The 15,405-nt window shown below is 38.8% G+C and overlaps 1 protein-coding gene across 1 annotated transcript in view; it reads right to left on the bottom strand.

Moving 5' to 3' along the window:
- LOC118280096 (cysteine dioxygenase) overlaps window positions 1–15,405 on the bottom strand; it is a 17,670-nt gene extending 2,265 nt beyond the window's left edge. Inside the window, 6 exon segments of the mRNA XM_050702787.1 lie at window positions 333–502; window positions 1,260–1,582; window positions 6,093–6,244; window positions 9,307–9,460; window positions 10,079–10,178; window positions 15,048–15,405. Coding sequence (XP_050558744.1) covers window positions 333–502; window positions 1,260–1,582; window positions 6,093–6,244; window positions 9,307–9,460; window positions 10,079–10,170 — 891 coding nt within the window. The 5' untranslated portion in view covers window positions 10,171–10,178; window positions 15,048–15,405.

The following is a 15,405-nucleotide window of genomic DNA, read 5'->3' as shown; positions in this document are numbered from 1 at the left end:
TACTGCGTGATGATAGACCTACCTACTACATGGGACTCATAACACAACTAAAGTGGGATACAGCCTACAAGCTCAAGACCCATTGATATGGAGTCTAAATTACATTAGACTCAGTGGTCCCTAAATTACATTATGTGATATCTCTATATATAAAAATCAATTGCTGTTCGTTAGTCTCGCCAAAACTCGAGAACGGCAGAACCGATTTAGCCGATTTTGATTTGGAATTATTTGTGGAAGTCCAGGGAAGGTTTGAAAGGTGAGAAAAATATGTTAGAGGCGGTACGAAGTTTGCCGGGTCAGCTAGTAAGTAATAAACAAGTAATACATACCCTCTTAATCTTCTTTCCGTACATAGACCAGAAAGTGACTTTAACTTGTGTCGGTTTGCCGGTCCTAGCGTCGAATACACGGCAGCTGTCGAATGGGGGACAGTAGAGATGTAGGGATACTGCACCGTCCACGTGCGACGGGTTCTCTACTCTGTGGAGACCGAGGGCGTCTGGAAATAATAAATGAAATGTGGTTAGGTTTCTTGTAACACACTACACAGTATACAGTACCTCTACCGTGAGTTTGAAGCAATAGTATTTGTCGAAAGTCGCTAGTGACGACGTACATTTTTTGTATGGCAAATTTTAGTTTCACAAGTGACCGGTAGAGTTGTGGATTACACAAAGAGTTGCTCCGTGCGGGAATCGAGCCCGCTACATGCTGCGCGGCAGCCGGTAACCCAGCCACCGCGGTTATCGTGCAGTATGCTTACGCAATGATTTATGCTTTGCCCAATGGAAGATAGATAGCAATATATTTGATGAATTACTTAGGTATATATATAGATCTGACTTTCATACGAGTAATCTATGTATGTATTAACGCCTGTGTAAATATTATATAGCAAAAACTAAAACAGAATTTTAGCTTTATAATTACAAAAGGTAAAAATAGCACGACAGAATATTTGCATTTCGCCTGGGAATTGATCCCAAATTATCTAATAAGACCTTTTTTTAAGGAGGGATAAATCATCTATTGACTTCTCCCGCCTTGAGCGAGACAGAGTATCAGACTCTTACTGACTATAAACCACCCTGTTCCTACTCCTGCTTTTCGAGCCGGAGCCCTGATAAACCTGCTAGGTAGTCCGCAGTTCCGGAATTATTTAGCCCTTCTACACATTGGTAGTACGAGTATGTGATTTGTCACACTACATAATATACTTTAAAACTAAAACAAAAATAAAATAAACTTCAACTAACCATTAATATAACAGACATCATTAATTTCCATTCTGGTCCTCCCTCTGACCTTCATATCCTCAGCATCATAGCCCTCCTCCCCATCACTGCCATAATCCTCTCTCCTCTCCCCACACTTGTCACTTTTCGTTTGACACCTGTCACTGTCAACTTGACACCTGTCACCCTTGCTCTGACAGCTGTCACACTGACAGCTGTCATTGATTTTCAGTTCGGATACGCTGTCAGGCAAGTCTTGGCTCTCTGAGCAGCATTTTCTTCGCGGCTTGTTGTTGTTTAAGACCTTCATGACTTCCGGCTGAACGTTTTCAGGCCATTCGTATCTGTAAATCGATTAATGATGATAATTAGTTGTTTTTTTTTTTTGTTCAGTGTTTGTGTTGTTATTTGTTATTGATCGGTGTCAATGAACTCGCGTTGTTTTGTAACAAACAAAGGATTTTTTAATATACTTATGCCCGAATACTCAAACGCTACTCAATTTTAAGTTGTACTTAAATATCGTGCTATCTCTGTCATTTTATAAAGAGTTGATAAGGACAGAACTACATTTGAGAGCGTCTTAAAATTGAGTAGCGTTTGAGTAATCGGGCATTAGCAACATACCGTATGGAGTAGAAACGTATATGACTTAATTTACACCACATTTTATTTTTTATTGATAAAAAAGTAGGTATTGCTGTGCAGTTTTGCTCAGCTCCATTTTATCGTTGCGTAAAGTTTTATTTCTCAATAAATGGGTTATCGAATATAAAAAGAATTATTCAATTCGAACCAGCAATACCGGAAATTGTCGCGTTCAGAAAATCAACAAACTCTTCATAACCTAGCAAGTACCAATGAAAAATTCACATTGGTACTTGCCGTTAGTAGGTTTCGAACCCGCTCCCTCATGCATGAGAAGCGGGTATCTTAAACCTCCGGGTCACCACTAAATTTGGTATTCAATGCGGGTTGGCGATTTCAAACTGATAATTAGAAATAATTTCGAATTTGGACTTAGTAAGTCCTAATCTCACTCTAATCTGATTTCTAATCTGTGCTTAAATAACGAATAATTCCGAACGATTTCCTCGCGATATTTTCCTTCACTGTCTATCATATATACATACATAACCTCACGTCTGTCTCCCATGGGGGTAGGCAGAGACAATGGAACGCCAATTGCTACGGTTCTTACACACTTCTTTCGCTTCATCAACAGACATCAGTCTTTTCATGCATGCACGTCGGTTAAAGGTACTTTTAATTTGGCCCTTCTTTAATATATCGACTAGTCACCACTGTCTATCAGTTAAGATTATTTAGACACCACCACAATACCCAGAGTAATATTATAAAGCTGAAAAGTTTGTTTGTTTGTTTGAACGCGCTAATCTCACTGGAACTACTGGTCTGATTTCACAATTTATGTTGTAAGTCCGGTGTAATAGGAAGTGAGCCTATTGCCAACCGGGCACAATTCCAGACTCTGTGCTACCACTGAAAAATTTTCGAAAACCCGAAAAAGACTCAGTAATACTGGTATTATTCGCCCGACCCGGGAATCAAACCCGAGACCCCTTGCCCAGCAGTCGCCGTTGCAACCACTCGGCCAGCGAGTCTAAATAATCTTACCACTCAAACCCAGCCAACGAAACAATTATACCACACGTAAATAATAAAATTTCGATATCAACTACTGCAGAACATTCTCAATCAAGCCAATGAATGATCTGTCTGAGTTAAGGTTACCGCCGGTCACAGCTATCGAGCTATCGGCACCCGCCGGCACAATGAACGCATTCAACTTAACTACGATAGTTACTGATGCAGTTTTAACTGGATTCTGTAAGTCATGTTGTGTGAATTCTTGCTATTGTTTAACATCAATAGTTTATCGTCTACTGCTTATTATTTAAAGGGGCGAAATTCAACCTATTACTTTTCTCGTCTTGGGAGTGTCAGACTCTTAGTAATTAAAAACCACCTCGTTCCTACTCCTGCTTTTCGAACCTAAGCCCCGGTAACTCGCTAGGTAGGCCGCAACTCCGGATCATCTACTGCTGGTATATGGAGTTCAAAATAAAAGTCAAAGCATTTTGCTTAATATGTGCAAGTGTGGGAGTGCCATGTTTTGGCATGAATGGGCCGGCTCGATCGGAGTTATACCACGGTCTCACACAAAACCAACGTAAAATAACGCTTGTGTTCTGTTTCGTTGTGTGGGGGAGGTTACCGGAGGCCCAATTACCAATCTTCCCAATCCCTGATTCTCCAACAACCCTTAAATTCCTAACCCCAAAAGGCCGGCAACGCACATGTAACAATGGTGTCCATTGGCGGCGACGATTTCTTACTATCAGATGAGGTCTGCTTTTTATCAGGGCCCAATCTTGAAGCCTAGTCGGATCGGGGTGGTTTTATAATTGGTCAAAGCCTGTCAAAGCAAGAGTCTCCCAAGGCAAGAGAATTCATTTAATCATTTCCCCCACTTAAAAATAAAGCTTTTTATCGGAGAATGCTGTTGCCTATGCCTTAGTCTTTATTATAAATGCTTAATCCTTTAGTTTACTCTTATGATACCCGTGGAAAAAGAAGACATAGTCAATACCACTCTTTCACTGCGGTTAGTAACACTATCGACCTCATTAAAATTTGATAAAACAAAATCCAGAAAAAACTGATTTTACAAAAACAATATTTGGTCATGCGTAAATTGTAGATAAAGAAATATATCAACAGTAGAGAGGTCGGGTGGTGTCCCACTTCTAAGTTACGTCAGTTGTATACGATATGACGTTTCGATAAATAAGATATAGGGTAATAACATAACAATTTAATATAACATAACATCATAACATGAGATAATCCTTTACTTTTTTAGTCAGAAATATTTACTAAGCTTCGGCACGAATGGGCCGGCTCGACCGGAGTGATACCACGGCCGAGCAGAAAACTGACGTGAAACAATGTTTGCGTTGTGTGAGTGAGGTTGCCCAATTACTGCCACTGTGTACACCCACATTTCACAATTCATGTTGTAAGTCCCATGTAATAGGTGGTGAGCCTATTGCCATATACCGGACACTATTTCCGGACTCCGTACTACCACAGAAAAAATTACGAAAAACCGAAAAAAGCCCAGTAATAATTATTTTTATATAATAAGAAAAAAAATAAAATGCAACTCGAAGCTTATTTGGTAGAAAATTCGTGAAGTATTTATAATATTCGTATATTCGTGTTTTCATGTATAGATTGTTATCTGATAGTTATACACATTCACAAGTTATCAATTATTGTTTATTGTGGCGGGGCAATGTCAGGACATGTTGTTATTCTAGAAATTATTTATTTAACAACAGGTTTGATATATTTTAACACATTGAACGCCGTGGTGGTCACCGGTGACCGACGTTAGCGGAGGATTTGCCTTCAACAGTTTTCTATTGGCAGTCAAAGACTTAAAGTGCAATTTCTAATCAAAACGTGGAGATCATCTTCCTATATTATAATATTGCTCTCCAGTATATGGCAATTAACTCACCCCCTGTTACTTGGGACTTATAACACAAATGGTGAAAAGTCGGTGTACATTGTATAGCGGCATTACGTGCCGTAATGTGCACCTCTTCCTACCCTTTCGGGTATAAATGCCGTGACGTCGCGTGAAAATATTGCTCTCCCATTAATTTTGATATTATGCTGTGTCTGTATTCGATTCATTGTTCTAACATATATACATACATATACATGATAGGTAAAGGATCAATCAAAGAGATTGAAAAAAAAACATTTTTTGTAAAAAGTAACGATGGAGTTTCTTTTTCGTTCTTTTGTATTCGAAGCTACACTTTAGGACAAACACCTAACTTCTCCGACGTACGGACTGACGGACAATTCAATTTGACGTTTACGACTTCTGCCTACCCCATTTTAGAGCGAAAACCGTGAATATTAAGATAAGGATCCCAATAAATATTATTGTAATTTCGTCACCCTGTTTACGATAACTAGTGACGAGTGAAGCACTTGTTTTCAAAACTATACTCTGTTTATCTAGTCTTCATTCTAATAATAATATTTGTGACGCATTTTCGCAATTAAAAACAAAAGCTTTGAGGCTTTCTTACCCCTTTAACCGCCCAGATAAATATCAAATACCGTGCCTCAAGCGCGGCTACAAATCGAAAAAAATAATTATCTGCACTGAATAAGGAGCAATCGTGTGATTAGAACGAAAAAAGTCGTGCAGCACCTCTGGTGTTTCAGGTGTCCATAGGTGACGGCAATTGCTTACCATCAGGTAATCAGTCTGCTTGTATACCGGCTTATGTCATAAAAAACTATCATTGAATGTAATACAAGTTGGTAAACTGACATGGTCTCTAACACAAATAGTAGAATTTCTTCTCAGAGTAGTCCGATAAGAAATGCCGGCCGTATCTAGCTATTTGAGAGATTGACGTCTAAAAGTGTAATAAAGTAACCTATTTGCAAAAATAAATATCATTTATCATTTAGAACTTAAGACGGAATATTTACCATGTCAGTTCATCCGTGATCATGGCGCTTGCAACAGTGCCGAAATATCGGAAACTTATCGACATAAATAAACATGGTAAATATCCCGTCTTAAGTTCAAACGCAACGTCACGCCTTTTATCCCCGAAGTGGTAGGCAGAGGTGTACATTACGGCACGTAATGCCGCTATACAATGTACACCCATTTTTCACCATTTGTGTTATAAAACCTATGTAATATGGGGTAGAACCTATTACCATATACTGGGCACAATTCCAGGTTTCGTACTACTACTAAAGTTCTAATGTTATAGAATGTACTCTTACCTAACTTCCTCCAGGCTCCCACTGAGGAGTTTCATGAAACAGTGAGAGTCAGCATGGTCGTGGATGGCTGATGCATGCCCAGGGCCCCAGCAGAGGATCATGATGTTGAAGGCTCCGTTACCAGCGTCCACCAGGTTCCTTGAGTAAAAAAACTATAATGGAGAAAAGACATTTTTAAAACATGATGTCAAAACTTAAAACGGGATATTTACCATTCAGTCATCCGTGATCATGGCGCTTGCAACAGTGCCGAAATATCGGAAACTATAATAAAAAACATGGTAAATATCCCGTCTTAAGTTCTACGCAACGTCAGTCCTTTTATCCCCGAAGGGGTAGGCAGAGGTGTACATTACGGCACATAATGCCGCTATACCAAGTACACCCATTTTTCACCATTTGTGTTATAATCCCTACATAATAGGAGGTACACCTATTGCCATATACTTGGTTACATTGTTTCGTTACTTCAAAGTTCTAATGTTATTGAATGTAAAACTTACCTAACTTCCTCCAGGCTCCCACTGAGGAGTTTCATGAAACAGTGAGAGTCAGCATGGTCGTGGATGGCTGATGCATGCCCACCCCAGCATAAAAATTGAAGGCTCCGTTACCAGCGTCCACCAGGTTCCGTTAAAATGTGATGATATTTTACATGATATTTATATTTATCCGCAATAGACCCAATCCCCGATTCCTCAACAACCCTTAAATTCCTACTCCCCAAAAGTCTTGGCTTGCGCTTGTAACGCCTCTGGTATTTCAAGTGTCCATGGGCGGCGGCGATTGCTTTCCATCAGGTGATGTATAGGCTCGTTAACCGGCTTGTTCCATAAAAAAATATAGACTGCAAGAATCCAGGTTCAAAACCTACCAACGGCAAGTACCAATGTGACGTTTTCTGAGCTATAATATGTACTTTCTAAGATTATTTTTAGACACCACTGATAAACGGCGAAGAAAAACATCGTGAGGAAACTTAGGTTTATAATTTCTAATTATAATTTGAAATCTCCACTATGTCGCTTTGTATGCTTAAATCTTTAAAACTACGCAACGGATTTTGATGCGGCTTTTTTAACAGATAGAGTGATTCAAGAGGAAGGTTTATATGTATAATACATGCATAATATATCACCATTGCACCCATGCGAAGCTGGGGCGGGTCGCTAGTTAATTATAAATGAATTATCTCTTTTATAAATTAATCTTCATTGTTTACTGTTGATACTTCAAGATATATATTATTATACGTTCAAGTGAACGGATCATTTTTCCACCTGATATCGGTAGCGATAAAAACGTCTGAACAAATATTTTTGTTGCTAACCTAAGCAAGTGATCTTATTTTAACCTTTAATAAAACATTTATATTTTTGTGATTATATGATCTGATTTTGCATCAACCGTTACATTTTTCTGCACTTCCCTATAGTTGACTGTCAGAGAATGCCTCAAGGCATTAAGTCCGCAATTCACTGATATTTATATGAAGAAGATTAAAAAAAATAAAGCTGTTTTCGTCATGTTACAGCAGATTATTAGAACTTATGACGGGATATTTACCATGTTTATTCACTTTGGTGAGTACTCCAGTTAATCCGTGATCATGGCGCTTGCAACAATGCCGAAATATCGGAAACTCACCAAAGTGAATAAACATGGTAAATATCCCGTCATAAGTTCTAATAATAGTGTTAGTGACCATGTCAGTTTAAAAACGTATATGTTACAGCAGAGTTGAATACATTTGTCATTAGGTCACCACCCCTATCCTTCTCGCGGGTGTCATAAAAACCGACTAAGGGACTACACATTTGACAGAGACCAGGCAGCAGCGCTCTCTGATAAACCTGAACCTGTTATACTCTAATTTCTCATCAGCCTGGTAATTTATAGCAAATCCTACTATGCAGACAAAACTTATAGTCCAACAGTGGTTTATGGTTCTGAGTTTAAAATCGCCAACTCGGTTTGAACAAGCGTGGTGATTAATGCTCAAAACTTCTCCGTGTGAGAAGAGACTTTAGCCAGCAATGGCAACTAATAGGCTGTGGATGTGTGTATGTTTTTTTTATGAAACACGCCGGTAAACAAGCAGGCGTATCACCTGATGGTAAGCAATCGCCGCCGCCCATGGACACTTGAAACACCAGACGCGTTACAAGTGCGTTGCCGGCCTTTTGGGGTTAGGGATTTAAGGGTTATTGTTCGGGAATCGGGGATTGGGAAGATTGGGAAGGGGGAATGGAAACCTCACTCACACAACGAAATATAACGCAAGCGTTGTTTCACGTCAGTCTTCTGTGAGGCCGTGGTATCACTCCGGTCGAGCCGACCCATTCGTCTAGCATGGCTCTCCCACTCTTATAAGTGATAACACATTTATTTGAGTACCCACGTGAAGAATAACGGTGGAAACGTCCCCACATGGACAATAAGTAAACATAATTTATCATTACACGTCTACTAGTGAAAAACACAAGCCCCCCTGTGATAATGTTTTCTTCATAAACAGCGGAAAATTAGGTAGCTATGTCATATGTGACTGATAAGTTATCAGCGAGTGCGAAATGTCTAGAATGTGAATCATTGACTTAAAATGGCTTGATGGACGAGAGGTCATGTGTACGAAAGTATATTATTATAAATATATGCACCCGCTCTGCTCGGCTCCTATTGGTCATAGCGTGATGTTTAATAGCCTACAGCCTTCCTCGATAAATGGACTATCCAACACAAAAAGAATTATTCAAATCGAAACAGTAGTTCCGGAGATTAGCGCGTTCAAACAAACAAACAAACAAACTCTTCAGCTTTATAATATTATATAGTATAGAAGTATGGATATAAAAATAAACATAGCATATCTGCTTCTCATGCATGCAACGCAGCCTCAAGCCGAAAAGGCTTTTATCCCCGAAGGCGTAGGCGGAGGTGCACATTATGGCACGTAATGCCACTATACAATGTGTACCCACTTTTTACCAGGTGTTTTATAAGTCCTATGTAACAGTGTGAGCCTATTGCCATATACCGGGCACATTTCCAGACTCCGTGCAACCACTGAGAAATTTTCGAAAAACAGAAAAAAACCCAGTAATACTTTGCCCGACCCGGGAATCGAACCCGAGACCCCTTGTCCGGCAATCGCACTTGCGACCAATCGACTAACGTGCGTAACATTTGAACAAAACAACAATATTTAATAGACTTACCTAAAACGGTCAAATTTAGCGAACTTGCTCCAGTCTTTAGGATCAGACTTATATCCGGCCATCAATTTCTGGACATCCTGTACATTAACGTGGTCGTGTGAGAACACCCTGTGTAGTTCCTCAATCAATTTCTCTAACCCAGTAATTTCGCTGTAACAAAAAAGTTATCGATTAATCGGTTACTAAATCGATTGTTTGTATTCGATTTTAATTGATAAGTATCGATTATGAATTGATTGCATCAATGTGACCCTTTTAGTTGATTATTTATTGAGGTCACTTACTTTTAGTATTTTTATATTTCATTAATTTTAGGACAAAGAAATACTATCAAAAACATCATGTAAAAAAGCCCAAGTCTCGCACCTTACTTTTTCTACCGTAAAACGTTGTGAGATTCATGTAATACCAAGTTATTTTATTTAATCCCTGTTTAAGGGACCTTCTGTCTTAAGTTATTATGTAAAAATACGCACCTAATTATTAGACACCTATTTTTTGATATAGTATAAATAATCTACAAGACGGACATTAAAATAAAAATTCAAAGTCAAAATTATTTATTTCAAATAGACCACAAAGGCACTTTTGAACGTCAAAGCAAATATAATAATATTAATAACGTCTGTCTGTCGGTCAGTCCTCTAGTTGCTCTATTTGCTCGTTCCAAAGTGTAGATTCTTATGAAGAAGAACGAGCAAGAAGTTCCATAAGTCACTCTTTTTCATATGAAAGAGCTACCTCTCTGCTCACCCATAATATACTTACACATCAATCTTCAATGGCTTCTCAATAGGTAGCACTTCCATGTCAGCGCACTGCGACACCTTCACCTTGCAGTTTGCATTCTCCACGTCCATGGTGTATACTGCAACAAAATAACAAAATACAATAAGTGTGGGAGAGCCATGCTTCGGCACGAATGGGCCGGCTCGACCGGATTCATACCACGGCCTCACAGAAAAACGACGTGAAACAACGCTTGCAGTTGTGCATTCGTCCACGTCCAGTGAGTGTATACCGGAGGCCCAATTTCCCCCTGATCCCAATCATTCCCCATCCCCATTCCCGAACAACAACCCTTAAATTCCTAACTCCCAACAAATTTCGGTAATTGCAACTTGTAAAGCCTCTAATTTTTCAAGTGTCCATAAGGGCGGCGAGTGCTTACCATCAGGTGATACGTCAGATCGTTTAGAGGCGTGTTTCACTAAAAAAAGAAATCATAATTATATTTATTTAAACAAATTCAAAATTGCTACTGTACATTTTCTCAGTAAGTCTGTATAAGGTGGTTATATATTTCTACCTATTTGGGTGAAAAGATATTTCTATGTGATACATGCAAATTTTAACTTGACTTCAAAAAAGGAGTTTCTCAATTTGGCTTGTATGTATGTAAAAAGAAGGTTCGCAACCTGGCTTAAAAAATTGAGGCGATAAACAATTATTTTCATCATCATCATCTCCAAATCACCAGAGATGTGTCTATGCTACGTTGCTGTGGATGCGTTTGGCTGCTAACAATCATATTCATTGATACACATAACTTAGCACTGGTGGAAACGGATTCCACTAAACTATGTTTTTTTATACAAATATGCGTGCTATGGATAGCTTCCCTACTATATATACACTGTACACTCGAACTGCGCATCTTCGTCGCACAGCTACATTGCGGCGACGCATCTTCGTAGCACATCTTACTCAGCTCGGCTCACGGTTACATAGTTTCACAGCTTAACTAGTACATCGTTGTAGCATAGCTACATAATACATCACTGGTGGAATGTAATTACATCAGTTGGTAACACGACGCAATGCGACGTAGTAATACTAATTATACAGGTATTGATAAGAGCATTATATTTACGCAAATATTCAGTTTTAAGATTATAAGATTAGTATATAAAGTTACCTAATATAAAAAAAATTTTTGCTTGAATTATTATTTACTTCTAATATATAAAATTTCCACGTCACAATGTTAGTAACCGCACTCCTCCGAAATGGCTTTGCCGATTTTTACCAAATTTCAATCATCATTCAATGTCTTTTCCGTTTTAGGCGAGGCGAGAAGAAGTGTCAGACTCTTACTGTCTAAAAACCACCACGTTCTGTCTCTTGCTTTGAGCCGGAGCCCCAGTAACCTGTTACGTTGTCCGCAGCTCCGGACGTTGTAAAGATACCTAGTAATTTCTAATTGTAAGTTTGAAATCGCCACCCCACATTGAGCAAGCGTGGTGATTAATGCTCAAACCTTCTCCGTGTGAGAAGACACCTTTGGTTAGCAGTGGCCACTAATAGATAAAACCCTATAGTACTTTTCCCAACCAAAACATGAACTCTAGGACATTTAACTATTCTAGGTAGTAGCTATAAGTGCCAACCAACGAGTTAATCGCAGGAAAATTATCATAAATATTTGTTTAGCAACTGATCTTTAGGTCTAGGCATCCGATTGCCTAAGGCCGGTGCAAGGAATGAGCGCAAAAGGTCGGCTTTTTGCCTATCATGAAGTAAACATTTCCTGATTATGTTAGTACCAGTAATTCTATACGGAAATCATAAATTTATCTAAAAAGGATTGTCACATTGGTTGAGCCACAAACGGTATAGGATGCTTTTCTACTAGATATGTGCTATGCTACGTTGCTGTGGATGCGTTTGGTTTCTACCAATCATATTCATTGGTACACATAGCTTAGAAATGGTGGAAATGGACTCAGTTAAGCTATGTTTTTTATATGGAAAGATGTGTGCTATAAATGGCTTGTCTACTATCGATACATCGCATACTCCAGCTGCGCATGGTAGATGCGATCGTGCAACTACTTTGCGGCGGCGCATCTCCATCGCACAGCTACATAGCTTAGTATCAGTGGAAACGGTACACATAGTTTCACAGCTTAGCAAATACATCTTCGTAGCATAGCTACAAAGCGCATCTCTTTATTGTCAGGTATCTAATGTACTAAGGAGTAACGTAGGCTAGTTTTATTGTAGAAAATATATTTTATTTTAGAAAAATACAATCAAATCTTCAGATTCTGATGATTTCTGATAAGAAGTCATTATTCTACGCGGACGAAGTCGCGGGCAACAGTTAGTACTTTATAATAGTTTGTATAACATAAAATATTACATTGTTGTATATAAACACAAAACAAAGTATTTTACGAGAGAAAATCCGCTACACACAGTTTTTACATCACCCGGTGATTGAACCCGCGCAATCCTGTTCCGTGAGCCTGTTCTGTTACGACAGAACCAGTGGGGTTAGTATTATTTAATAACAACTAGTGTTTTACTTGTGACTTTGTTCACGTCAATCCTGGCTAATATACAATGCGAAATGAGGATTTTTATGTATTTTTGTAACAACTACCAAGGGTTTAGTACGAGTTTGTTTTACGTTCAACGAAATAAAAACGGGAGCACGTTTGGCGCTCTGATTGGTTGATTCTTCACGCTGGCTAATCACGATGCGTGCTATGGATGGCTACCCCACTATCGATACATAGCAAAATCAAGCTGCGCATCTTTCTCGCACAGCTACTTAGCTTAGTATCTGTGGAAACGGTCACATAGTTTCACAGCTTAGCTAATGTTACATCTTTGTAGCATAGCTTATTTTGAGGGGGAAAATCATCCAATGACTTCTCGCGCCTTGGGCGAGGCGAGAGGGAGCGTCAGACTTACTGACTAAAAACCACCCCGTTCCTACTCCTGCTTTTCGAGCCGGAGCCCCGGTAAACCCGCTAGGTAGTCTGCAGCTCCACGCGTTTCCTTTACGTTGGACGAAAACGAAACTAAGATCGTGTGCGATCGCTCTGATTGGCTGACGCGAATTAACCAGCCAATCATGGCGTCGAATGCGCACTTGTTTCGATTACTTTAAATGAAAAGGAAATTCATACTAAAGATTACTGTTGACAGTAGGCCTCTTTAGTATTTTACAATCATAGATTAAAATACTTATGAAAAATAATAAGATAATACGTTACGCACAATTAACTTTGGGCTGGATTAGATCAATGATTACTATCAATTGCTGATTGGTCTAGGCTTAGATCTATCAAGCAAGCACTAGAATGAATTCCTACATAATTAGCTCATTGCTTGCGATAATCTGAAACGGACGCAAAACGGCTAAAGGCATCGGGATGAAATTTGGTATAGCGGTAGATTATAGTCTGGAATAACACATACGACATTTTTATTTCACGGGACCATGGGTGAAGCAGTTGATAGAAGCTAGTATTATAAGAGAATTTAAGATTAAAAAAATACAATATAAATATTAACAGAACTCTTTTTTTCTTGACATTTATGGCCCAAGAGTTTTCAATGTTTTAATGTAATATGATTCAAGAATTTTGCATTACCTACTGCCTAATACCTACTTTTGCCTGACCTAGGAATCGAATCCGAGACCCCTTGTCCAGCAGTCACACTTACGACCCCTCGAGCAACGAGGCAGTTTATTAATATAAAATTTTTTCGTAGGTATATTACCTACGAAAAATTGTATTGCGAAAAGTGGGTATACATTATACAGTGGCATTACGCACCATAATGTGCACCTCTGCCTACCCCTTCGGGGATAAAAGGCGTGAAGATATAAAAAAATATCCGCCAGTCCCAGTTGGGTGTCACAAACACCGCATTACAATATTGATAAGACAATTATAATATTCGTTTCATACGCAGAGGGCAGATAACAACTGTTCTACCTATAAACACAGTCTTAATTTTAAAGCAATCATTTTATATATTTTAAAGACGATATTATAACATTACGCTTTGTTATAATCAAGACGGTAAGCAGTCTCTTTAATATTAGAACTCGAGACGGGATATTTACCATGTGTTGTCCCGGACCTTTGGAAGGCGTACGAGGGGCCGAAGCCAACTCGCAGAGGCCCGTTGAACAATTTTAATCTAAATGTAATGGGACATCAGCCGGCGATTATCCCTGTATGCACTATGGAAGTACACCAAAGGACAATCCCCGGCTGATGCAGGACTATTGTGCTAATGGAAGAAAAATGATTGGGTTATAGGTGTGGGTGGCTATGGAATAGTTAACCGGTTAACTATGGGGACTATGGCCCCTGCCCCTTATCAATATTGAAAAATACGGATAAACAGGCAGGGGGTGACTCGCAAACTCAATTAATGGGCCCCCAGAAACGGCCGCTAGCATGTAGCGACAAGGGGGCAATGTAATACGTTTTTGATATTATTATGAATTATTATTGTTAAATAATGTTATTAAGTTAAGAACAAAGGATTTGTAAGTCCCTTTGTGTTCTTACTTATACAATCTTAATACATACTTTATGTTTAAAGTTTTACTTACAAAGATATCTACTTTACATGTCATAAGCTATCGCTTTTTACAGTTGTAAGTTCAAATCTTAGTAGAAGTTTGTTGTTGTATTGTAAAACTAGTAGAAAACAAAAACATAATTTTCACAACCATCAGAGAAAAATCATTTTTATGATATAAGCCGGTAAACAAGCAGACAGATCACCTAAATGGTAAGCAATCGCCGCCGTCCATAGACACTTGAAACACCAGAGGCGTTACAAGTGCGTTACCGCCCGGTACTAGCGGTTTTAGGGGTTAGGAATTTATTACTTGTTAGGAAATCGGGGATTAGGAAGATTGGAAAAGGAGAGGGGTAATTGGGTATTTAAATCAATAAAAATAATAATAATATAAACAAACCTTTCTAACACTTTTCGCGTTCGATGAAAAAACAAAACACTTTTCCCAAAACGCAACTTCGAAATTGGTTTCGAAAAAAACCGACTACTGCCAATGAGAACAGAGTACAAAGGACTAACTCGCGAATCAAACACCGCACACTTTATATTATTATCGACGACGAAAATTTGTTTTTTATCAAATTTTATAATTACAACACCACTTTACAATAAACAGATAACACGTAGAAAGAATACAAGAAACTTGTTTGTACTTTAACTAAACTAGAAAGTTTGGTTTAAACTGCGAAGAGTAAACAATTGGTTTAGCGAGTTTAACAGACGTGCGCTCGTTGCTGCGATCTTGCATGTAATGTACC

The sequence above is a fragment of the Spodoptera frugiperda genome, chromosome 22 (genome assembly GCF_023101765.2).
Source record: "Spodoptera frugiperda isolate SF20-4 chromosome 22, AGI-APGP_CSIRO_Sfru_2.0, whole genome shotgun sequence".
Taxonomy (NCBI): Eukaryota; Metazoa; Arthropoda; class Insecta; order Lepidoptera; family Noctuidae; genus Spodoptera; species Spodoptera frugiperda.
The sequence above is the reverse complement of the archived record's forward strand: the minus strand, read 5'-3'. Positions and strand labels throughout refer to the sequence as shown.